Source organism: Python bivittatus, unplaced genomic scaffold, assembly GCF_059951505.1.
Source record: "Python bivittatus isolate LINGU-HERP-01145 unplaced genomic scaffold, Pbiv_v1 ctg000980_np1212, whole genome shotgun sequence".
NCBI lineage: Eukaryota > Metazoa > Chordata > Lepidosauria > Squamata > Pythonidae > Python > Python bivittatus.
In genome coordinates, this window is record NW_028277125.1 from 66,504,257 (window position 1) to 66,529,853 (window position 25,597).

A 25,597-nucleotide genomic window follows, 5' to 3' on the forward strand; every position below is an offset into this window, starting at 1 on the left:
GCCGCTGAGAGATCAAGGAGAGCAAGGATGGTCGCACTTCCACCATCCCGCTCCCGCCAGAGATCATCCATAAGTGCGACCAATGCCGTTTCTGTTCCATAACCGGGCCTGAAACCTGACTGGAAGGGATCCAGATAATCCGTTTCCTCCAGAACCCTTTGGAACTGTGATGCCACCACTTTCTCAACCACCTTCCCCAAAAAGGGGAGGTGGGAGACTGGATTAAACTTGTCCAGCACAGTAGGATCCAGGGAGGGTTTCTTGAGGGGGGGGTGCACCAATGCCTCCTTAAAAGCAGCTGGAAACACTCCCTCCTGCAAGGATGTAGTAACTATCGCCTGGATCCAACCACATGTCACCTCCCAAGCTGCTTTCACCAGCCAGGAGGGGCATGGGTCAAGATGGCAAGTGGTGGCCTTCACAGTCCCCAGGATCCTGTCCACTTCCTCAGGAGCAACAGGATCAAACTGTTCCCAGATAACTGGGTAAGAACGGTCCCCTGGTATCTCCCCAGGCCCTGCCCCATGCTCGGAGTCTAACTTGGAATGAATCCAAGCGACTTTGTCCTGCAGATGCTCTGAAAATTCCTCCGCATGGCCCTGCAAATGAACCCCCACATCCCCCTTACCAAGGAGGGACCTAGTGATCCTAAACAGGACTGCCAGGCAGCATTCTGCAGACGCGATAAGGGCGGAGACATAGTGGCGCTACACCGCTCTTATTGCCACAAGGTAGGCCTTGATAGCGTTTCTAACCTGTGTTCGGTCGGATTCGGTCTTTGTTTTCCTCCAGCAGCGCTCCAGACATCTCTTAACCCTCTTTAGCATCCTCAAATCCTCCATAAGCCATGGGGAGTGTCGGGGCTGATGTGGCAAGAGAGGTCGCATAGGTGCGATCCTGTCCAAGGCCCCGGCCGCCTCCCTATTCCAGGCAGCAGCCAAGGCCTCCACTGGACTGTGCAGCAGATCCACGGGAATATCCCCCAGGTCCCTCTGAAACCCTGACGGGTTGATCAAGTGCCAGGGTTGGACCAATCGCATGGTTCCTGCCTCCCTGCAGAGGGGGGTGACCCAGGGTCACCAGGACGTGATCTGACCATGACAACAGGGAAAGCTATAGATCTCCCCTCAGATCACTTTGCCATTGCTCTGACAAGAAAACCAAATCTGGCATGTGGCCACTGTCTCGGGTTGGGTCCCGCACAATTTGAGACAGGCCCATGGCTGCCATGGTAGCCATGAACTCCCGAGCTGCGTCCGAGGACTGCCCCAGGGATGGTAGATTGAAGTCCCCCAGAACCATAAGCCTGGGGAACTCCACCACCAGCCCTGAGATGGCCTCCAGCAGCTCAGGCAGCAAGGCTGCTACGCAGCAGGGAGACTGGTACAATAGCAGAACTCCCAACTGTTCACGGGAGCCCAACCTAATGAACAGTGTCTCACAGCCAGAAACTTGTGGAGCAATGCCCCTGAAGGCCACTAGAGATTCCCAGACCACAACAGCCACCCCTCCTCCCCTGCCCTGGCATCTCGGCTGGTGCCACACTGTGAACCCAGCTGAGCACATTTCCAAGATGGGCACCACCACCCCGAGCCCCAGCCAGGTCTCAGTAATACATGCCAGGTCTGCTCCCTCCTTGGTGATCAAGTCACACATGAGGGGGGCCTTGTTGTTAACTGACCAGGCATTAAGCAGCAGCAGCCGAGTGCCAGGGCCCCTACGAACCTGCTGACCAGGCCCTGGGAATGAGCCAGGAGGGCTGGAACACACCACCGGTAACACACCAGGGGCGTCTTCCCCAAAGATAGCCTGCCCTCCAGCTCCTGCCATATCGTTCCCTACCCATCACCACCTCGATAGTGTAGCCCACTGCATAATCCCCAGGGGTTCCAGGCCCAAATGCCTCCAATCCCGGACCTCCGGGGTCCCTAATCTGGGGCAAGGGTCCCTCCTTCCAGCCACTCATCCTCATTCACACCCAAACACTCCCAGGTGAGGGAGGGTCACCCCGGCACACCAGCTCACACTCTCGACGCCACCAGGACCCACCCCCCACCAAACCTTACACTCCTACACACCCCCTGCCACCCTGCATGACCTCTCTCACTAGTTGGCAGGGTGGACATCCCATTCACTCCCTCACATCTCCTGTCTCCCACCCAGAAGGTGGATCCTGATATCCTCATTCACTCCCAGATTCCCTCCCAGACTCTCATTCCCAGGAGGGAGTCCCAGACTCACACTGGGACCTTTTTACCTTTTTATAGCAGTGTTTTTCATGGTGTCATTAGCATGTATCCTTTCTCATGTCTGCAGGGTCACTAATATGCATATGTAGATCTGAGAGGTATTCACTTTCATATTGTGACTTTACCATCTGTGCTTTATGGTGGATTATATGACATATCTTGTTTTTCACAGGATCAAGGTGATCTTGCAATAGGACATTTAATTCCTTTGAAGAACTTGATTCTTCCTACATCCTTTCTGAACTCTGCATCCTTACTGGCTCACACACTAAACATGGGTTTTGTGGGGGAGGGGGAGCCAAATGACAATGTGAATGTCTTCATGCAAATGATATGAATTATTCACTTCAATCACGTATACTGTATATACCCATTACATTATATAATTTGTACAGTGAAATTATGATGCACATGTTGACACCATCATGACTTGCTATGGACTCCTATGACACTGCATTCATTTGATATTAATTGGTCCCTGTTCTCCCATCTATACTATATTTCATCATTTCAGAGGGCCCCTTAGATTTTTATACACTGTCAAACACCTCTCAAAGTATCTGGTATCACACCAGTACTTTCCCGTGTGCATTATTAGGAGCATTAGTTATGCTGTGAATTGGCACATAATCCATGTCTGGCTCCAGTTGGAGAGCATTCACTTAGGGTGATGGCATCATCAGCTTCCTACCACTCCTTGAGGTCATACCTTCCTATAGGACTATAACTCTAGTCAAGAAAAGATATGGCTTGGTGTAGCAGTGTTCTCCTAACTTCCTGTCCTACTTCCAGGAACACTAGTGCTAGTCACAGAGACCAATCCCAGTGTAGATTGGTTACTTATCTGTAATTATGATTTTTCTAGTAACATACAGTATGTGAATTTATGTAACACTACCTGTTTGAGGTAGTTTTCATGGGATGTCTTGAATCTATGGTCAGCATTCAGAACTGAGTATATTAAATCTGGAACATGCCTGTATACAGCAAAGAATATGCATGTATGAAATCACACCCCTTGAAGAATCATAGCTACAAATAAGTAATCAGTTATTTTTTCCCCCCTGAAAAACTGTGAGTTGGAGCCAGTGGAGTGATTTGACTAAACAGAGGTTCTACCAATTTACAAAATCTGTTTTTCATTTCTGCACAAATCTTAGATTAAATATTTTAATTTCATTTATACAAATGCTTGCACAAACTATTGCACAAGAATTTTCTTCAGATCGTTATAACTTTTTTTTACTAAGTACCTGCTTCTAGAATTTGTTTTGCTAGTCATTGCGTAAACACCAGTACACCATGCCACCTCTTATACTTTTAGTGCTAAAATTATAACGGACCGAATCCTGTATAGTCTATTCTGCAAAAAGTAAGAAGCATTTTAAAAAGGCTTAAGGAGTTGCTAGACAAAACTAGAAAGTATTCATCTTAATATAACCCAGTTAACTATCTTACATCTTACTTTGGCTACTAGTTGTAAATTCTGATAAACATTTGACACATTTGTAATGTTTTGGTAGTCATAGTTCAGACTTGTGTTAAAAATGCCTCATTTTAAGAATTCTGTTACTAATTTTATTCATGAAGTCAGTGATTTAACAATGTGTATCAGGTGTGGGTTTGGTTTGTTATTTATTAGCACTGATTAGTCTTCAGTCATGGTTAAACTTTATTATGGATAATTCAAGCAGTACTGTTAATTTTTTTGTGCTATGTTAAATACTTCGTGATTCCCACTATGTGGGAGAGGTCATTTTGCCTGTTGATTTAGAGAGTTTAAATTTGCTGAATTCTATAACAGCAATAAAGGTTTTTTCTCTTTGCAAATGCATCTTAGATTGACTGAATTGACTAGTGTGCATGAAATATTGGATGTGTTTCTGAGTAAACAGGATAATAACCGAAAGTGTGAGTTAAATGCTCAGAAAGATTTTTTAAAAAATTAATGCGCTTTTAATGATGATGCAAATTTACTACATGATCTAATCAACATGAAATATTATTGATTTGCATTTATGCAGTGCATTATAATATAGCTTCATTTTTCATAATTGAAAGTCTGATTGGAAGCACTTCACTAAATTAATTTTTATTAGTGGCATGTTTATCCAAATTATCGTTTATAAAATACATCCTTGTTTGAAAATGTAATTTTAATTGCAAACATATTGCTTGTCATTTTCATTAAAATATAAGTAGAGATAAATCAGAACTTGTATTGTGGTATGTTAGTTTTTATGATTCTAGGCTTTTGAAAATTAAAACTATACCCAGGAACTAAAATGATTTTGGCTTTAGTATATTGATAGTATGTATTACTAACATAGGGGCTAATCAATGATGTAACAGCATATACTTTTTAAAAAACAGTTCCCAAGAAAACTTAAAAGATTAAACCATTGAAATATAAAATTATTTCTGATTAATTAATACTTGTTACATTGTACTACTTCAGACTACAACTGAAGGCTCCAACTCCTTTCCCCCCACCAATTTCAGTGCTTGCTATTTGTGCCTATTTATGCATTATTCTTCTTTTCCACATCTTTGATCTTTGATACAATTAAAACTGAATCTGCAGTTTAATGTTAGTAATACATATTCTTGCTTTGTTATTCCTTATCGTCTAGATTGTTGGATCTGATATCTACTTTTGCTCTTTTTGCTTTGTAGTGTTCATGTTATGCTACTATGTTTTATCATCTGCATTGAATTGCCATACCATAGTCTCTATAGCAGTGTTTCTCAAACTTGGCAACTTTAATATGGATGGACTTCAACCCCCAAAATTCCCCAGCCAGCTCTGGGGAATGGGGGGAATGGCTCTGCTGGCTGGGGGAGTTGAAGTCCACTCATCTTAAAGTCACCAAGGTTGAGAAACACTAATCTACAGTATAGTCTTAATATCAGTAATAAGTATTATATTTATAATTAGATCTTAAACGTTTTTAGTTTTGTGTAAGTAACCCTTATTACCCTAATCTGCTATTTCATACCTTAAAATTTCATATAGTCTGCTTATGGTGCCAGTGGAGTTCTTATGACATGAAATCTATGAGAAGGTGGTGCTATACAGCCTAATTGTTTGATATGCTGACCATTTTTAGTCATTTATTTTATGCTGCTCTGTTTTGGTTTTTATATGTATTGCCGTATCTTAGTCTGTATAGTTTTAATGTTAAAGTAAGTGAACTTCTAATAGTTAGACTTCAGTGTTACAGATTTTTCTGTTAGTAATCTCTATAACTTTTGTTATTAGCATATTATTTCTATACCTTAAATTCTTACTCCTGAAATGTTTTATATTGGTCTGCAACTGAAATAAAGATGACTAACTGATAGCTGGAGGTAGAGTATGCTTTTAAATGCTCACAAATGTAAAAATATTGTCTGCATTTAGTAAATTAGCATATTAGGAAATAGGATGTTAGTTTAGAGGAGGATTAAAAATATGATCATTTACACACAAATGTTTCTGCAGTGGGAAGATACTGACCAGAATTCTCCGACTACTCCCTATCGCCTTGCTATATAAAATGGGCAGCTGAGCTCTTCTTAAAATATGATGTTGATGTAGAAGTTCTAGAGCAGCATGTGTCTTTCCAGCATAATGAGTACTGTAGGGAGAGCTGCAGTGCAGACCCCACATCAGTTTCAAACTTGCAAAGTGAATTGTGACACAGAAAAGAATGGTGCTGCATCAACATTCACAGCTACCTCAACAACAGTGAACTGGGCTAGAGACAGAAAGAGCCTACTGTTCAATAATGTGAATGGGAGAGGAAGGACAGAACTCAAACGTAGCCAGCGTTTCCAGAATTATGCAATAAATGACCATCAGTTTAATCAGAAAGCTGAACTAGAAGCAAATTTGTCTCTAAGGACCATCAGTCACTGAGACTACAGGAACCTCTATAACTTATTTATGTCATCTTGAAGATTATGCAATTACTGTAAAAGTAATGATCTAAAGACCTGAAGAACCTGGATGCTGGTAGCTACTAGTTCCTACAAACATCAAAATACATAAATAGCCAGTGAATTCTACTAATCCAATATGATACCTTTCCAACTTGATATACTTAGTTGTTTTGGATTATAAACACATAATGAGAGTTGGAGAAGCCTGCAGTATAGTGCACTAGTGAGATTAGGAAACTAATAATTTAAATGTCTACTCAAATATGTAGCTTACTGGCTGACCTCAAATCAGTCATTCTTTTTCTGAGTAATTTATCTCATAGTATAGCTGATAAATGAATGGAGCAACAATTCAGTAAGGAAGAAAGGAGGTTTCAAGATATAATATCAAATACATGTTTTCATAGTAGTTAGTTGCATTAATGTTAAAATTATTAAAAATCAGTTTAATAATATAATTCCATCTTGATGCTAATTATAAGAATAGTCATAGCATCAATTTTAACTCATTAATTTCTTGGATAAATTTTCAAATATATGATAAGGCTATGCTGTGAGAGTGTTTTTGAAATACATTTTCCATAAGCCAAGCATTAAAATAAAATACCAGTGACCACTTCAATAGTATGTTAGAATTATGTGGTTTAAAAAAAAGGCAAGAGGGGTTTTTTCCCTTAAGATTTTCATTTCTTATTTGAAGTACAGTGGGGCAAAAAATATTTAGTCAGCCACCAATTGTGCAAGTTCTCCCACTTAAAAAGATGAGAGAGGCCTGTAATTTTCATCATAGGTATACCTCAACTATGAGAGACAAAATGGGGAAAAAAATCCAGAAAATCACATTGTCTGATTTTTAAAGAATTTATTTGCAAATCATGGTGGAAAATAAGTATTTGGTCACCTACAAACAAGCAAGATGTCTGGCTCTCACAGACCTGTAACTACTTCTTTAAGAGGCTCCTCTGTCCTCTACTCGTTACCTGTAGTAATGGCACCTGTTTGACCTTGTTATCAGTATAAAAGACACCTGTCCACAACATCAAACAGTCACACTCCAAACTCCACTATGGCCAAGACCAAAGAGCTGTCGAAGGACACCAGAAACAAAATTGTAGACCTGCACCAGGCTGGGAAGGCTGAATCTGCAATAGGCAAGCAGCTTGGTGTGAAGAAATCAACTGTGGGAGCAATAATTAGAAAATGGAAGACATACAAGACCACTGATAATCTCCCTTGATCTGGGGCTCCATGCAAGATCTCACCCCGTGGGGTCAAAATGATCACAAGAACTGTGAGCAAAAATCCCAGAACCACACGGGGGGACCTAGTGAATGACCTGCAGAGAGCTGGGACCAAAGTAACAAAGGCTACCATCAGTAACACACTACTCCACCAGGGACTCAAATCCTGCAGTGCCAGATGTGTCCCCCTGCTTAAGCCAGTACATGTCCGGGCCTGTCTGAAGTTTGCTAGAGCGCATTTGGATGATCCAGAAGAGGATTGGGAGAATGTCATATGGTCAGATGAAACCAAAGTAGAACGTTTTGGTCTAAATGCAACTCCTTGTGTTTGGAGGAGAGAGAATGCTGAGTTGCATCCAAAGAACACCATACCTACTGTGAAGCATGGGGGTGGAAACATCATGCTTTGGGGCTGTTTTTCTGCAAAGGGACCAGGACGGCTGATCCATGTAAAGGAAAGAATGAATGGAGCCATGTATCGTGAGATTTTGAGTGAACACCTCCTTCCATCAGCAAGGGCATTGAAGATGAAACATGGCTGGGTCTTTCAGCATGACAATGATCCCAAACACACTGCCCGGGCAACGAAGGAGTGGCTTCGTAAGAAGCATTTCAAGGTCCTGGAGTGGCCTAGCCAGTCTCCAGATCTCAACCCCATGGAAAACCTTTGGAGGGAGTTGAAAGTCCGTGTTGCCCAGCGACAGCCCCAAAACATCACTGCTCTAGAGGAGATCTGCATGGAGGAATGGGCCAAAATACCAGCAACAGTGTGTGAAAACCTTGTGAAGACTTACAGAAAACGTTTGACCTCTGTCATTGCCAACAAAGGATATATAACAAAGTATTGAGATGAACTTTTGATATTGACCAAATATTTATTTTCCACCATGATTTGCAAATAAATTCTTTAAAAATCAGACAATGTGATTTTCTGGATTTTTCCCCCCATTTTGTCTCTCATAGTTGAGGTATACCTATGATGAAAATTACAGGCCTCTCTCATCTTTTTAAGTGGGAGAACTTGCACAATTGGTGGCTGACTAAATACTTTTTTGCCCCACTGTATATTGTGATATATCTTAAATCACTACAATAGCTTTTTTCTTATAGATGGAATATAATATGATGGTGGGTTTGTGTTCTTTAAAAAAAATGAACTTTTTTGGTATGTTTGTATTACTAGTACTATATGGCTGTCCATATAACATAAATGTTGCATAGGTAGATGAAAAAAATGAAGAATAAAATGTAATATTGAAATGCGCAATAATTAAAGTAATCAAGCAAAACCAGTACCATTCAACATACATCTTTAGGTTTGTAGCTTTGGATAATTTTCCTCAATAAATAAATAAATACGTATAATGTTTTTACTCATTTATTTAATTGGCTTGTCTCTATCTAGTTTTAGCGCTTATGTGGAGAACAGATCATGTTTTCGGCATATTTATGCAGAAATATTGAAAATTCAAAAGGGTTCACAAACTTTAAGCACAACTGTAGAACAGGCAGAATAATTGCATGTTTCTTGGATTCAAACCTAATGTTTCTAAATAAACTCAGTTCTTCACTTTTCCACATCCTACCGTTGTTTGAATCTTATATCTAGCATTCTTTGCTTGCTATTTTCAATAGAACATTTAGGGCAAGATTTACCAAGCTAGCATATGGGGATACAGGTTCCTGGAGAATGAGAAACAAGGAACAATATACATATTCCACCTTTTCCTCCCAGATGACTACTTTCCAAGTCTTTGGTAACTTGGCTAGTAATTTATAACCTCACTTTATTAGCCTACCCTTTGTGCAGTGTCAAACTACTTTGATTAGCCCTGAGCCTTGATAAATGTGTTCAGGTAGCCCTCAACTTACAACCATTTGTTTAGCAACCATTATGACAGCGCTGAAACAAGTGACTTACAACTGGTCCTTGCATTTGCAACCATTGCAGTGTCCGCATGGTCACATGATTGTGATTCAGGCACTTAGCAACTGTCATGCATTTACGATGGTTGCAGCATCCTCCAGTAACGTGATTGCCATTTGCAACTTTCTCAGCCAGCTTCTGACAAGTGAAGTCAATGGAGAAGCCAGCAGGGAAGGTTGCAAATTGTGGCCACATGATGTCTCGCTTAACGACCATGGTGATTTGCTTAACAACCATGGCAAAAAAGGTTGTAAAATCGAGTGTGGTCACGTGATGCCTCACTTAATGACTGCATTGCTTAATGATGAATTTTCCAGCCCCTATTGTGGTCGTAAATTAATGACTACCTGTAGTCTATGATTAAATGCATCGTGAAAAATTGTCCAAATGTGTTCCTTGGACCACCAGTATCCTATGTCCCCTATATCCCAAGTTGCCATTTTCAACAGAACATTGAGGACAATAATTAGTAATCAGATTTTGATTCAAGGATTGGAAAGAAAAAGCAATAAATCTTGTATGTCCATTTTAATTATTGTGTGACAAAGAGCACATTTTGATAATTTGCTTCAGGCTGATGTCCTTGAAATAATTGGTTCTTTGGTACACACCTTTGTGCTCTCTTAAAAGGCTGTCTTGTTACACTCTTGTTTATCTTTGTTATGGTGATTTAAAAACTTTAACAAGTTTATTAATTCTGAAGAATTTATTGTAGCCAAACACAAGATATTATTAAGTTGCTAATGTCAAAGCATTTTGCCTCACTGCCGGAATGGCTTGTCCTGTACTTTGGCAGACACAGAAACATTCATTTTGTTTCCTAATTAGAAGAACTGCAACCCAAAGCTATGACAGAGTTCAGCTCCTCTATGTACAGCATGCCAGGTTCCATAGTGCAAGCTTTATAAAATTCTCCTTAATTCAGGACAGAATATCATTAACTTTGTAAGTGGATGAATACAATAGACAAGCAATTTAATTAACTTCTAACATTGAACATTGGATGGAAGACAAAATGAAATTATGCACATATTTCTCATGCAGGCAGTCAACCTTGAAACAAGCTTGATTGTACTGGGTCAGGCAAGGGGATAGCTCTGTCCAATTATTTCGTGTTTAGTCTTAGAATATAAAATTTGAAATTTGTTACTTTGTAAATCAATCATCCCTTATTCCAAGTTAGTTTACAAAAAAAGCTAGAAATACAGAGCAACATTCAATGATTCTGACATGCTAAATACCCATTCTTACCACATGCTACCCTTCAGATTGAGAGCTGACCAGGATGATACTAAATGAAATGGGCAATAATGTCTTTCCAACAAATTGAATTTGCTCTTACTGAGTCTATTATGGAAGAAGAAATCTATGAAATATTAAATTGATCCAAGGCTGGGTTGCAGTTTAATTAGTGTTTAAAGATAAGGAAGCAAAGGAGGTGTGGTTTAATTTCAGATGAAGTTTTTAATGGAAGAATACTAAAGGTTATGGTAGTTTCATACCTCTTAAAAGTCTATTCTGTAACAAATGGCAGAACAGACTTTCCCTACCTCACCCCAAATATTTTTCTAAAAAACATGGAATTAAGTTACATATTATAAATAGATAAATCTTTTTTTAATTTTTTTTTTTATATTCAGAACTTAACTAGAAACCTGACACTGGCTACCCACCCACTTTCTTATGTTTGGGTTAGATAGAAGTCCATCTATTTTTATTATCTATTGGACCATAGACACAAGTTCAGTTTTAAAGAAATAGTAACTTTTGGAATATCTATCTGAACTGTTTTAATTTATTGTGAAATATAATCAGAAAATGAAGTAACATTTCAATTTCTTTAGTGGGGCAGAGTCACAGAGCCGCATAAGCTTTTTAAAAACTTGTTAAAAAGTCTTCCTTTTTTTTAAAGGTGGTTTTTAACCTAGTGCTGACATGAAAAAAAGTTGGTACCTCTCAGTACCCTCATTGAAAAGCCACTAACTATTTCAGTCATCAGCAGGATCATTTACAAAAGAGCCCTCTAAAGAAGAAAGCAGCATCTTGGCTACTTCATACAGAAGAGCTTTAAGGATCTAAATACAATCTGAATTCAGGAACCCTAATTGTTTTAAAACTGGCAAAATATGTTCTGCATGAACAAATAAATGGCAAGATTTTAATTCTAGAGGAACTCATTTATTTAAGAGTAAGCCTCATTGAACTTATTCAGACTTACTTCTGAGTAAAATATATAAGATTGTGCTGTATATTATGTAAATGTTGAACCACAACTATCTGACAGTATGCCAGTCTCTTAGATTTCATATTTTTAAAGGTAACATGCTTCCAATTTTAGTTTGGAAAGAGGTGTTGGGAGAAATAACTCTTCTCTATAAATCATTTGCAATCAGTGAGATCCTGCTATGTGTATACTGTGGGAACAGAATCCAAATGCATGTGCTTATTTATAATTTGATTTGTGTTTCTACATATCAATTAAAATAATTGATACCATATTTTGATATTAGATGTGCTCACAAGAGTAAATAAGAATGCATTATTGACAATAACTTTTTGGATTACTTGCTCAGATGTAAAATAACACATATGCAATTGTATCAAAAAGACCATTGACAAGGATGGTACAAAACATCAGAAATGAATAATTCTGTTCCTGATTTTAAGGTACCTATTTCTGTACAATATGTTTTGTGGAATAGAAGGAGACCAGTGAGAAACCAGTTAACAGATTGCCTTGTTGCAGTTACCAGATTCAGGTGCTTAAGAAATGCTTTGTGTGGAGAGTGGAATTTATATTGATCTCTCAGAATTTGCAGCCTTTTTGGAAGGCATAGATACTTGGAAAACATAGCATCTTCAGAAAACTTGTAGTAAATATTGAAGAGAACAATAAAGTCAAATGGACTTTGGTCCCCTATCCTGACACTCATTCATGCTTTAATATCTGCATCATAGATTTAACTTTTAGATGGCACAGAACTTGTATATTGACAACTAATTTGCTTGGATGCCAGGTCTTGGGATCACACGTGTTGTTAAAGAGTTAATAATACAAATAATTAGATTCTTTTTTTTAACGTTCCAGATGCCTGCATATCAGATAGACAAGGCCTGATGTGAAAACAAAACACAATAGCATGTTAATGCTATGTACTTTGGCTGATAAGGCTAATGCAAGGAATGATAAATTGGTGGACACCTAATTTGTCTGCAGCTAAAAGTGATAGATTATTTTTTAATGAGTTGATTTGTGTATCCAGTTTTTCCACTTAGAATAGACATTCACTACTATCCAGGGAACCAAAGACACTTTAATTGATAAAATGAGATTATTAAGAACCATAATTTCTTCTTTGACTTTCTTTTGGATCTTTTCTCTGTTCTTGACCTCTAGTACCTGAAGTTACCTCAATATCATATTGATCAGTTGATAGGAGATGGTCTAATTTAGTTTGCATTTCAAAAATATCTACCACTCGTATAAGACTATTATGTCACTTGAACTTGTTGAACTGGAGAATATTAAAATATGTCTTCATATACTTCTAGATATAAGTGAAAACTTAATTTGTTTCATTTACATCTACATTAGGCCATTAAGAATACAAAAAACCAGTCTAAAGTTTTTTTTAATGATTATGTCTAATAACAACTATCCATTATATTTCAGTACAAAAGAGCCCAATGAACTATTTAAAAAAAAACCCCACTAAGTAACAAAAGAGTGCTTTTATATAAAAATGTTGTCATGCTGTCTAGAGTGATTGCAACTCCTTATTTGCTGCTGCCCTTTGGACTGAAATATGGCAGCTAATTCACTGTAGTTTTCTAATAGAAAAATAAGTGCTCTCGACAGTCAGGTTTATAAATATGTAAAAAAAGAAATCCTTTTAATTGTTTTTGGCCAAACAGGCAGGTAATCAATAATATCAGACAAACATACTGGTGACATGCACTATAGTCAAAAGGACTGGCAAGAGATAAGGACTTCCTGTCAGCAGGGACCTATTCTAATTAATATTCAGATGCTGTCATTTGCAGTGACAAATGTATTGCTTGAGTTATATCGATGCAGTGGATTCATCATTGAAAAAGTTAGGTTGAACTTTGACTTTAAATATTCATTAGAGCTAATTATGGATTTTATGACTTCATGAATTACATTTTCCAAGTTGTCATTGGCAATTTATTTTACATGTATTTAAAGCACATTTCATAATTACAGTATTAGCTTTAACACATTCAGTGAGTAGTAAGCAGAATATTTATTCTGTGTGATAATTATTTAAATGTTTTAAGTACTTCCTTGTATTTGTTAAGTTTCACAAGTGAAATACAGCATCTGATTAACAATTAAATATACATTGTGGTTTATAGAATCTGAATTTTTTTTTTAAAAGAGTAATGGTTTTATATTTAGACAATATCAGAATTATTAGGGTTTTTATATATTTTTCATATTTCATATTTCATTGAATCAGAATGTGACTGAAAATTGATTTTGAGTTGAAATGAACAATAAACTGAATAGTAGTTTATTTGACAAAGGTGCTTTGGATTAACAAAGCATTTCAATACTGCTCAGAAGCAGTTTATAGATTGATGTACAATATATGGCATTTTATTTGAAATATGTATCTTAGCATAATAGAAATATCCCTCTCTGTTCATGAAATGTTGTGCAAATTAATTTCATTGAGAATATGTACACAAGACAGACAGTCTGGCGTAGTAGTTAAGGCACCAGGCTAGAAACTGGGAGACCATAAGTTCTTGAACTGCCTTGGGCATGAAGTTGCTGGGTGATCTTGGGCCATTCATTTTCTCTCAGTTCTAGGAAGAAGGTAATGGCAAATCATTTGTGAAATTCTGCCAGGAGTCAACACTGATTTGAAGACAGCCCCCCAAAATAAATAAATAAAAATGTACACAGACCTATTTCCTTCACTGATGGGCATTTGCAGGGAGTTGAGTACTCCAATAGCATTCATACTACTATGCCACAAAGAAATTGTGGCAGCATGTATTTGATAAATGAAGAGGCTTATAAATAATAAGACCGGTTCACTGAAATTAACTTGAAAAAACAAAAATTTGATAACCTTCAACCATTCTGTAACGTTTAGAAAATTTTCCTCTAGGTCTAATGTCAAAAAAACAAGGGTGAAGCTAACATATCAGACTTACCCAAGAAACAAGAAAAAGCAAAATGGCTCAGAATATCAGAGGCAAGAACTTTAAGAACCTCTTAAAGAGCCCACAAAATTCAGGTGCAATAGTGGCTTGATGGACTGAACCAGATGCTTAGGTTCATTGTTACAGATACCTTTGCTGACAAAAAGCATTTCCAAATATTGTTCTTTCCATGCAATGTTGATAGGTACATTGCCTAGCTATTCAAATTGATTACATTCCAAATAAACTCCTCCTTAGTTGTATGTTATTTGATACCATGTCAACTTTATTGTTTCTTTATATTTTAGCAAATATCTATAGTATTGAATATTAGTCCTTTAACAGTGTAGCATGGTGATTAAGCTTTAACACACTTTCCAATATTGTGCTTGTGATGTTGCATCAGAAAAAGCATTAGCAAATACAATCTGTGTTGAAGAGATCAATCCATATATTTTTTATGCATAAAAGCCTCTTGAAGAGCTATACTGGCATGATTTGGAGCCTCTATAGGGTCATCATTGCTAGTAAGGTTAAAAGGGACAAGATCAGACATGAGAGAAGCTACTGAAAGAAATGAATTTGGAGAAAAGGTGATTCAGAAGGAAATGACAATGGTGCATATTGTTCCATTATCTGTTTAACTTAAACCTCAAATACATTATAAGAATTAAAGATTGGAAGATATAACAACTGCAGTCAAAAGGGGAAATCAAAGCACTACCAATTTGAGATAGAGAGGCATTACCACTTTATCAATTGAAAATAAGATTTAGTAAAGTTCAACATGAATGTAAAAATGAAAAGTGAAAAATCTGGATTAATATTGAAGACAAATCTAATTTCAAACAATAAAGCTTAGTAGACTTATGCTTGATGACAAAGAAATTGAAGTGGTAGATCGGTTCGTTTTCTTGGGCAAAAAGCAGATAAAGATGGACATTATGCTGGATAAATAAAAAGCTTAATCTCAGGGAGGAAGGCAATATGAAACTTAGACAAGAATGTGAAAGAAAGGGGCATTTCAGTGCCAACTAAGATAAGAATTAGGGATGTGCAAAATATTCTGTGAATGGAACACCTGCTTTTGAGTGGTTCATGACCAAAGCAAAACATACATTTGGTCTAGATACAGTCAGAAAAGACAGAATGGGGAGATGTGGTTCGACGAGGGGGATAAGAGTAGGGGAAAGCCAAGGGCATCAGCAGTGGTCTCTGAGGGAACGAAAGACACTGGGAAAATCGGGGTGAGTGAGCCAGTGGGATATGTGACCCTGCGATCTCCCTTAGGAAGAGTTTCAACAAGTAGGAGACAACTTTTCCAAGAGTTGTATAAACATGGTCATAGATTAACAGATAATGCTGAGCTGCAAGCTGTAAATTAGAGAAAGTACTGTATCTTTTGCCTGTAACTTGTAGCTGTGGCTTAAATGTAGCTGAGAGTAGATCTTGTTGTAGCCTGGTAGTTTGAATTTTTGAAGTCTGCAATATCTACTCCAGGGGTAGTAAACCAAAATCCATTTGCAGGGCAAGGAATCGGGAGTAACCAAAGTGAGAAGCCAGAGAAACACAGGCCAGTGATAGAGACTTGCTTCCAGCAATGGGAGAGAACCTGCAGGGATGCTCTTAAAGTTGGAACCTTGCCTGATTAGAGGAATTGATGCCCTTTTTCTCAAAGAAACATGCTGATCTTCACTACTCAGCCTCCTTAGCCATGGGTTTATTTTAGGGATTGGCAGTCTCCCAAATTCAGAATCAAACACCTTGTTCTCTGAAACAGCAGTTCTCTGTGCTGGGTCTGAATCATTCTTAGGTGGCTGACAGCTGTGACTCTGAAACTCCAGGCTTGAGTCTACCTAGTTCTCCACTTTAGCCTCAAAATCAGAGAGTCCATAATATTTGGGGAGCTTGTTCCTTGCTGCTGAATCAGTCACAGTAAATGGCAGGCATATGGGCCAGGACATCAGCAGTAGTTGCAGCTGAGCAGTGGGAGGGAAGGAAATGAGCTAGTGGGATATGCCACTCTGGAGTATCAATGGGACTGCAGGGAGGGAAGGAAAAGCACTAGAAACATTGGGGGTGTGCTGTGGTGGGAGCTACTGAGAAGAGTAAGGAAGAGAGGCTTTGTTGCACATCAGCTTTGCCCCACTGGCTATGTAAAATCAATCCAAGATATTTTGGGATGTTGCTTCATCTAAAACTCAGAACAACCAAAACATTCTAGGTATTGTTTCTGATGAACGATGACCAACCCAAAATGGTTTCAGAGAACATCTAGAATATAATGTGTTCTTCCTCAAATGACTTGTGTCATTCTGTATATGTCACTTTTGTCCTTTTAATCAGTCCTCTCATGCAATGCATAGCATAATTGCCCTCTTCATTTTAATGGGAGTAACTATGCACTTCACAAATAACTTAAATTCTAAAATCCTCTGGTGCTCAACCAAGCATGGATGCAACCTGATCCAAAGAGACCCAGAGTTTCATGTAAAATCCCTCATTTGAAGATAAGTTCATTAGGTATCAGCAGCTGAGAACCACAACTCTTTCTACCTCATCATTCCTTACTGTTTCCTTAGCATTTCTGACATCTCATAATTCCCTGCAACCAATATCCATTTTGACTGAAAGGATTTTGATTTGTACTTCTACTGTGATGTAACTAATCACCTTGATTTTGCATTTTGGACTATGAGAAACACTGAATGGTACAAATTAAGTTGTCAGCTAAATGAGAGTTCAGATACATTCTCATGAGAGCAGGACACAGTGGTCTCTCTGAGTTTCAAACAAAGTGTATTTTCCATTTCATGTACACCCATAATCAGAACAGTTCAGCAATTATCTTTTCACTGATAATGTTTCATTGTCAAAGCTGAATATTAGCAAAAAGAAGAAAATAGATATTAGCAAAAAGCAAACCACCTCCTCAAACAACAAATTTGGAGATGGTTACTAAAAGTACCAGAGACCATTAGAAGAAGCAATCAGTCAATTCTGGGCCAAATACAAGCTGACAATTCCCATGAGGTAATCATCAGCAAACAGAACCTTGCATGCTTTGAGTATGTGATGTGAAGAGATGATTATGCTTGGCTAGACCAAGGAAAATAGAAGAAGCAGAAGACAATGGTGGATGTATTGGATCAAAGAAACTGTCAGAATATCCTTGGAAGGCTACGTATTATTACAAAATAAAAATGGCATGCATTTGTCTTAAAGATCACCTGGAATCAAACTTGACTCAATAGCACTTAAGCGATTATATGTGGATAACTGTTATAGTGTGACGTTACAGGTGTGACCACTGGGGCTATTAAGACCACTACTAGTAATTCCTGAATAAAACTCAGTTTCCTTATTAGAAGCAGATTATCTAATTTAAAAATAAGAGGCTGGTGCTCTGGTTTCTTCAATGCCCAATATCTACACTTTACAATTTATTTGCCACTTTACAATCTTTTTGTATTCACCTGAGATATTTTTATGTAACCAGGCAGTTTAATCTGCATTAATTGTTCAGTCTGTCCAACAGTTCTTTTTTCTGTTGTTGTTTTATTAATGTTCACAAACCAGGAAAAAAAATAGTTTATCTGCCTCTGTTTATTTAAAAACCTAGTATTCTGATGAGTAGAAACAAATCAGGTTTTGCCATGCATTGGGAAAAGCAACTTGCTTCAGGGGGCATTAAATGAGGAGGAAATGTAGGTGGTATATGTCAGTACTGGGATGAGGGAGCTGTTTTTTGGGTTGCACTTTAGACAATAAAGTGATTTGGGTCTATATTTGGCAGAAGGTTTGCAAATCTTCAACTAGACAGCTCAGCTCTACCGCTGTGCCTTTGGCAGTGAATTCCAGAATGCAGAAGCAGTTTGGAAGAACAGACCTTATGTATTATTGATCCTGCCCTCTGTATTTTCTAAATGGCTGCTTTCAGTTTCAAGGAAAATTCAACTACTAGTTTGGGTGATTTTGCTCACAGACAAGGGAAGGTGACCTTTGTCCTTTACAATAGACAGAAAAATGTCTTCAATTGATGAAGTATTGGGATGCCAGGAACTGAACATTTGAACCTATTTATGATTTATAAATTACTTGGGTAGTGGTGGGGATATAAAATCTCTGCCTATAAATATGTGTAGGCACACATCGCAAGTTTTTCCACAGGGTATAAGTGATAACAGGGGAAGAGATTAATACTTTTAATGAAAGGAATGGTTTATTTTTTGACTATTCTACTAAAAAAACAACTCAGTAGTGAGAAGACAGGGACACCCTTCTGGCAGAGCCGAGTTTTGGCTGACTGATTGCTGCATTATGTATGAAAAGCTGCATATCTTGGGATGGAATATTTGCTGATTTGTCAAAAACACAAACATGAGGTCCTGCTCGTCTTCTTGACATATTAGTTCACCCAACAAAAAACACTGTCACACATTTTTAATTGATGACTATACTTTCTTGTGACCCAGGCAGCTTGCTTCGGTTACTATTATTGTTTTATTGTTCTTATATTGTTATTATGCATTTATCCACTCAGGAGGAAAGTACAAAAAAGTAGCAGTTATTTATAAAGGTAACTCCAAGAATAGCTATTTTCTGGAAGGACAGATTGAGGTTGTTTTTTTTTTTAAGAAATAAATATTGTATAAGATAAAAAGGCTGAAATCTAATATAATTTTTATTTGCAATTAATAAAAAGCAGGAACTAACTCCTGCTAATATTCCAATGATACACTGATTTTTACCTTTTTAAGAATCATAATAATAATTCTTTAAATAGCAATATTATGGAAGGGCTTATTCTTGCAGAAATAATATATTTAATCCTACCACACATTCGCATAAAGAAAAATCCTGTAATCGTGCTTTTGTATTCTGCAACTACACAGTTTGCTTAGAGCTCAGCAATTAAGGTGCCACAAAAATGGCAACAGAATAAGAATCTCAACAATGGTCTTTCTGGGTTCCTTTTAAGGACCTCTCATATTTATGTCATCAGATGAATGTGTATATTAAGAAATGCATTTTGAAATATAATACTATATTCAAACACCAATTGCCATAAAGAATTTGTTCATTCTATTTTTTAAAATATAATTTTATTAAGAATTTTAATTACAGTAGTAACAACTAACACAAACTAAACTTAGAGAAAGAAAGGAGAATGGAAAGAAAGAATAAAAAGTGCAGGGAAAAAAAGAAAGAAAAAGAAAAGAGAATATAATAAAGAAAAAGAAAATAAATATATAAAGAAGTGACTTCCAACCTTCATCACAACAAGTATAAACACATTTAATAACTCTTCACCTCCTGTAAGGTTAAACAGATATCTCTTCATCCCGTATCCCATCCCTTATCTATAAGCAATCCATAGAACATCAACTTTTCGATACTGGTGTCAGCAAAAAGTCTGTAAAGGGTTGCCAGAACATTGCAAAAAAAATAAAAAAGTCTTTTTTTAACCTTGATCAAATAAACCAACTTTATATTTCTTCCTTTTACTTCTAACAGTCTTAATCTTTAATTCAATCAAATATTGTCATAGGATTTGATTTCTTTTCAATTCTTCTTTTCCCATCACACAGATTTCTTCAAGGCTTTAACAAGCCTCTTTTGTAGATCCAGTAAGAAAACATTGTCCAGGTCATTGTCTTGATTTCTCCTTTGTATTTCCCTTTTAATTTTTAAAACTTCAGCCAGTTTCTTTTGTATATCCAGTGAAGTGTCCTTTTCCAAATCATTCTCTTGGCCTGTCGTTTATAGTTCCACATTCTGTCCTTTCTCTGTCTTATCAGATAAAATTTGTTCCACATCTGTCATTCCTTCATTAACATCTTTTAGACATAGTCTATCCATAGAAGCAGACATCACTACTGATAGTGTTGATATTGTAGTTACTAACTTCTGGCTCCATTGTACAAAGTTCTCCTTTAATATTTTCGATGTTACAACATTTTGTATCCTTTTGTAAATCCCAGTATGTATTAATTGACATCAGGCTTGCATTTTTTTTCTTCTGCTTAAAATCTTTATTCCTCTCTAGTGTCCAGTTTCTAAAACGATCACTTATCCTTTTTTATGACTTGCAGTTTTCAGGATAACCAAAATAGGTCTGTTTCCCATGAGAAATTGTTTATTTTTTATAGTTAATTCCAAAATCTTATAGTAAAAGGCAATATTCCAAATTTAGCTGGACCCTTAATCCATTTATAACTTTCTTAGATCAAAATCTTATTTAGCTTTTTGTTGTTTATTTCAAATTCTTTAAGTTCTTAAGCTTGTAATTTTTCTTTTGTTCAGTGTTGAAGGTAAACTTACCCGATGAAGTCTTTTCAAACCTGTTCCGAAGATCTCTAATAGCTTTAGAATAATTATTAGGCAATTTCCGAAAGTGATTAGAAAGTGAGGTTTGCGAACTTAATGTCCTTTAAAAGTGTCCACTGCAGTTGCAGACAAGATGGCTGATCCCACCATCTTACAGCGCTCAAACCCGCGGAAAACTGCTGTCTTGCAGTCTCCTTGTGAGGAGCAGCTGTCCGAAGCACATGATCTCCTCTCCTTATCTACTCTAACCGTCTGCTCACCAGTTCCTTGGTCTTTGCTGCTGTTGTCAGCTCCACTTTCGCAGAGCCATCTTAAGTTCACCACACTTCCCCCAGAAGCCCCTGCAGTTCGCCATACCTCAAGAATTTGTTGATATATTCCAGTCTTTTGTTGGTGTATGGGATTTTGTTTTTTTATATGTTGCTGAATTTGTTTTTGTTTTCCACAGGCACTGGGCAGCTTTTACTTTCTACATGAATCCTTGAAAAATATTTACCAATTTGACTTTAAAGGTAAGAAAGACAAGAAGGCTTCAATTCTATAAATATGCAAATAAACTCCCATTGAATTCAGTGGTGCTCTTGACTAAAAAAATGTTTCAAGGGTTATATTATTCATTTCTCATATTAGAAGGATTATTCTCCTTAGGTTTTTAAGACTGCTTTCATACACTGAGAGTAACAAATATGAGTCTGCCACTTATGTATGCTTGATAGCTCTATCCAGTCCTGGTCTTCTGCTCAGTGTATCTTCACAGTAGACACATTTGGAGTGTTGAGATCATATCATAGGCCAGTGTGATACAGCATTGAAGGTGTTAGATTTATGTCAGTCATCAGCTATGGAAGCTCATTGGATAACTTTGGACCATCATCGTCTCTTAAGGTGGCCATTGTGGAAAAAGTTAGAGGAGGGGCCTGAGCTGTTGGTGGAAAGAGGGCTACAAATCTAATGAATAAAAGTAGCATTCCCACAAAATAGCTACCAGGAAAATAGCTTTCACCATGCTGGGCAGAATAAGCCACAAAACCTGCCTATTTACAAGAAAGCAGTGCAATGAGTTTGTCCCTAGCCACCACTTTTGAACCCCTAGTATGTTCTCCAGTAGCCACTTTCCTTTGCCCTTTGGGAGGCAGATGGGGACACTTCCAAACTGTATCATCATTAGGTACAGTTACACAGTATTTTTTTCTATAGAACTTTTATGGAATCTGTGTGAGACCAAAAACATTCCTATATGTAAAGATGCTGGCTGGCACTTTATTTTACAGCATGCTAGCTGGTTTTTTTTTTTCATATTAAATTTTTTACAAATATAAAGTCAAGCTGTGGCATGTCAAGTGGTAAAGGAGTGTCTGTAGGCATATTAGTTCTCAAAGGTTGTCTATTTTTGGTGTGGTGAGTTGTGTGTGAGTGAGTGACAGAGATGCAGTGGTTAAGGTGCTGGCCTAGAAACCAGGAGACTGTAAGTTCTAGGCCTCCTTTAGGCATAAAAGCCAGCTGAGTGCCTTTGAGCCAGTCACTCTCAGCCCATCCCGCCTCACAGGGCTGTTGTTGTGGGGAAAATAGGAGGCAGGGGTATTAGGTATGCTAGCATCTTGAGTTGACTAAATATAATATGCAATTATATATGTTGGTTGCATTCACATTTTACATCTTTAAATTAAAGAAGTCTATATTTTATAATGATCACCTAAAATACAGTAGATACAGAAAAGCAAAATATATTTTGCCTCTACTGGAGCATTATTTGTATGCTAAATATTTGATGAAGGAAGGTTCATTGACTTACTATAGTCACAAGAAAAAGGATTATAAGTGGCAGTGGCAATATTATTAAAACTCAAATAACTGTATATCTGATCTATCATAGAATGAATAATTCTGGTGGAAACATTTGCATTTGATTCTTTCACGGTAATTTATTGTGTACTTTCTCTGAGAACCTCCAAGTATATGTATGGTTTTTCCTTCTCCAATAATTTTATTCCTATGAAGTTGATAGAGAACTGACCAAAGGAGATGGTGCTTTAAGGAAAGGACTGTTACTTGGTGGGACATGCAGAAATTTCCAAGTTTAATCTTTGGCAACTGCATTAAATAGATCAGTCAGTAGGTGATAGGACAGGCTTTTTCCTGAGTTCCTTTAGATATTAGAGTTTACAGGCTGTGTCCAGTGTTGCCAGTGTATATCAAGACTGAGTCATGATCTCTCTGGCACTTGCCCCAGTCCAGTTCTGACCATGACAATCTACTGGCTCTTGACATCAGAGAGGCAAATGTTAATAAAACTTGTATTTCATTTTTCTTTTTATATGTACACTGTATAATCACATCTTTGTTACATTAGTATGACAGCTTAAGTAAAGCTTTTTCCAATATTTGGAACAACTTTGATTGTTTTAAAAACCATTTGGGGTTTGATAAATGACTGCTCTAATTTCAGTATAAAAATCTCCTAAATTTCTTTTAGCTTCTTGTGACAGGTCACATTCATTCTATACTTTTGTGCCACATTTATTGGAGACATCATTGAAATTGTAGGTGAACTAATTGTCTCAATTGTTCAGTTTCATTATTCTTGTTCTTATCCAAGATGAATTACCCCTCTTCTTATTTTGCCGAGGGGGGGGGGATGGATGAAAGCTAGCTTCATTAAAGAATAGCAGTTCTGTAAGTATGGCATTTCAAAGCATAACTGCTATATAGCCTTCCATTTATCTTTTTTTAATGATAATCAAGTAAAATGTCAAAGAGATCTCAAAACATGTTTTATTTCTGAATAAAGTAATGTAAATTGCAGGTGTGATATGGGTCCTTTTTAATGAGAGATTAATTTGTCCACTCATTTTTTTCCAAATGTAAAAATTTGACTATTGCTAAGCAACAATATGGATTATTTTTAATTGTGGACACATCTGATAAATACACCTGAGTTTTAGCTTCATTCTGGATTTTTTTCTTGATTACTTCCATCACCAACTTCAATCTTCATTTGACTGCAATTTATTTTGGGTTAAATCCTTCATTTCTCCTTGTCCTCATCAAAATGGATCCATCAGGCATTAGGGTATGTTTTACAGTGTGTACTACTCAGGGACTTTGCAGGAGCAGTGCAAGATTTTTCTGCCTAACTTTAAGAGATTCCTCTCCCAGTTAAGGCCTTGAAGTACAAAATAATAAGATCTAGTAAAGTCCCCACCAATGAAAGGTAGAGTTCTTCAGGAGTTCCATGGGTAGATCTTTTGTGATTGTGATTTTTATGGATTTATGAGTAATAATTTTTATTTTAATTATAGGATGTGGGTTTTTGATATTTTACTATTGTGAGTCACCTAGAGTCTCACAGAGTGGGTGGCATACAAATATTGTAAATTTAATCAGTCAATTCTGCCTTTCTTCCCTGCAGCTTAAGCTAGTAGACGTAATATTTCAAGGCAATCTTCTCTCTACATAATAACTTCAACGTTAATGCATGACATGCCTATAGACCATACTTTGGCCTTTTGCAAAGAAAAGGGTATGAATATAATTGGCTGGATATATTTTATTCTTCAAAATGTGAAAAATCCTTTCCCTGCATACATAAATTTTAAAATACCGTTAAGTTTAAGTTCCCCATCCCCAATTCTTCCTTATTCATTCCTCCCTTATGCTAACAGATCAGTCATGAGAATGTGATCAACAAAGTTTTATACATCAGTAGCTAAACTTGGAGAATAGAAAGGACAGCATCTAGAGAAGCAACATCCTTGAGTTAATTCTCTGAAAAACAGAATATACAAATACTCAAGAAGAATGAGAGTCCAGTGGAATCTGACAGCTTGATATATGGAATTACTGTAGAACATGGAAGTTTATACATGAAGAATTCCATATTAAAAAATAAATTTGAACCTTTGTTTATATCCACTAATTCTATGAACAAAAGAATGCCTGAAGCTAATTCAGGCATGATGGGGAAGCATGAAAACACATGATACATTAATATGAATATTAGTCTAGCAAAATGGAACTATTGTCCACTGAAGAATTTGTGCATCTTGTGTATAGTTTTGTAGAAATATGTTATTAATCTAACAGCATGTATCTCTGATAATATGAAATGCAAAAAAAAAAAAAAGAATTATTTCATTTTGATTACTTTTTTCAGCACAGGTTTTAACTGAATTTCTATGGAACAGGGAAACTTAATTTGTTTGCTGGATGTTTGTTATTACTTACCAGTTTCATAAAGCCCTATATTTATTTTTCTTCTACTGGGCATATTAAAACCTGGTAACGTTCTAAATCTGTCTTATTTCTTCTCAGCTAAGAAGTACAAAAAAGTTACGGGGAAAGAGATCTATTCAGATACGTTAGAAAGTACACCTATGCTGGAAAAAGAAAAGTTCCCACAGGATTATTTCCCTGAGGTAAATATAGACAAATAGTAATTTTTGAAAATCAAGGGTGTGATTGTAATTTTAGTTGCTTTATTCATTTAATTGGAATCATTCTTGAATTCTGGATCTAAAGTAAAGTATAGTCCTACCCGTGATTTTTTTCCCTTTCCTTTTATTTACTAAAAGCTTTTTGAGCCTCTTTGGGGGATAACTTTTTCTCCCTAAAAAGTACAACAATATAATAATACATAAAACTTAATATGTGCTATGTGCCCTTAAAATTACTCATTTATAGTCATTCATAAAAATCAAATCAAAATGAAAACGTTCTAAATGTTCTCTTAAAAAACAATGATGATGCCA

General features: G+C 36.9%; 1 protein-coding gene across 2 annotated transcripts in view; it reads left to right on the forward strand.

Moving 5' to 3' along the window:
* Positions 1-25,597, forward strand: part of INPP5A (inositol polyphosphate-5-phosphatase A) — a 323,622-nt gene that overhangs the window by 152,999 nt on the left and 145,026 nt on the right. For both annotated transcript variants that reach the window (XM_088132558.1, XM_088132559.1), the window contains exons 5-6: positions 21,298-21,361; positions 25,161-25,264. In XM_088132558.1, the coding sequence (XP_087988684.1) occupies positions 21,298-21,361; positions 25,161-25,264 (168 nt within the window). The remainder of the gene's footprint in view (positions 1-21,297; positions 21,362-25,160; positions 25,265-25,597) is intronic.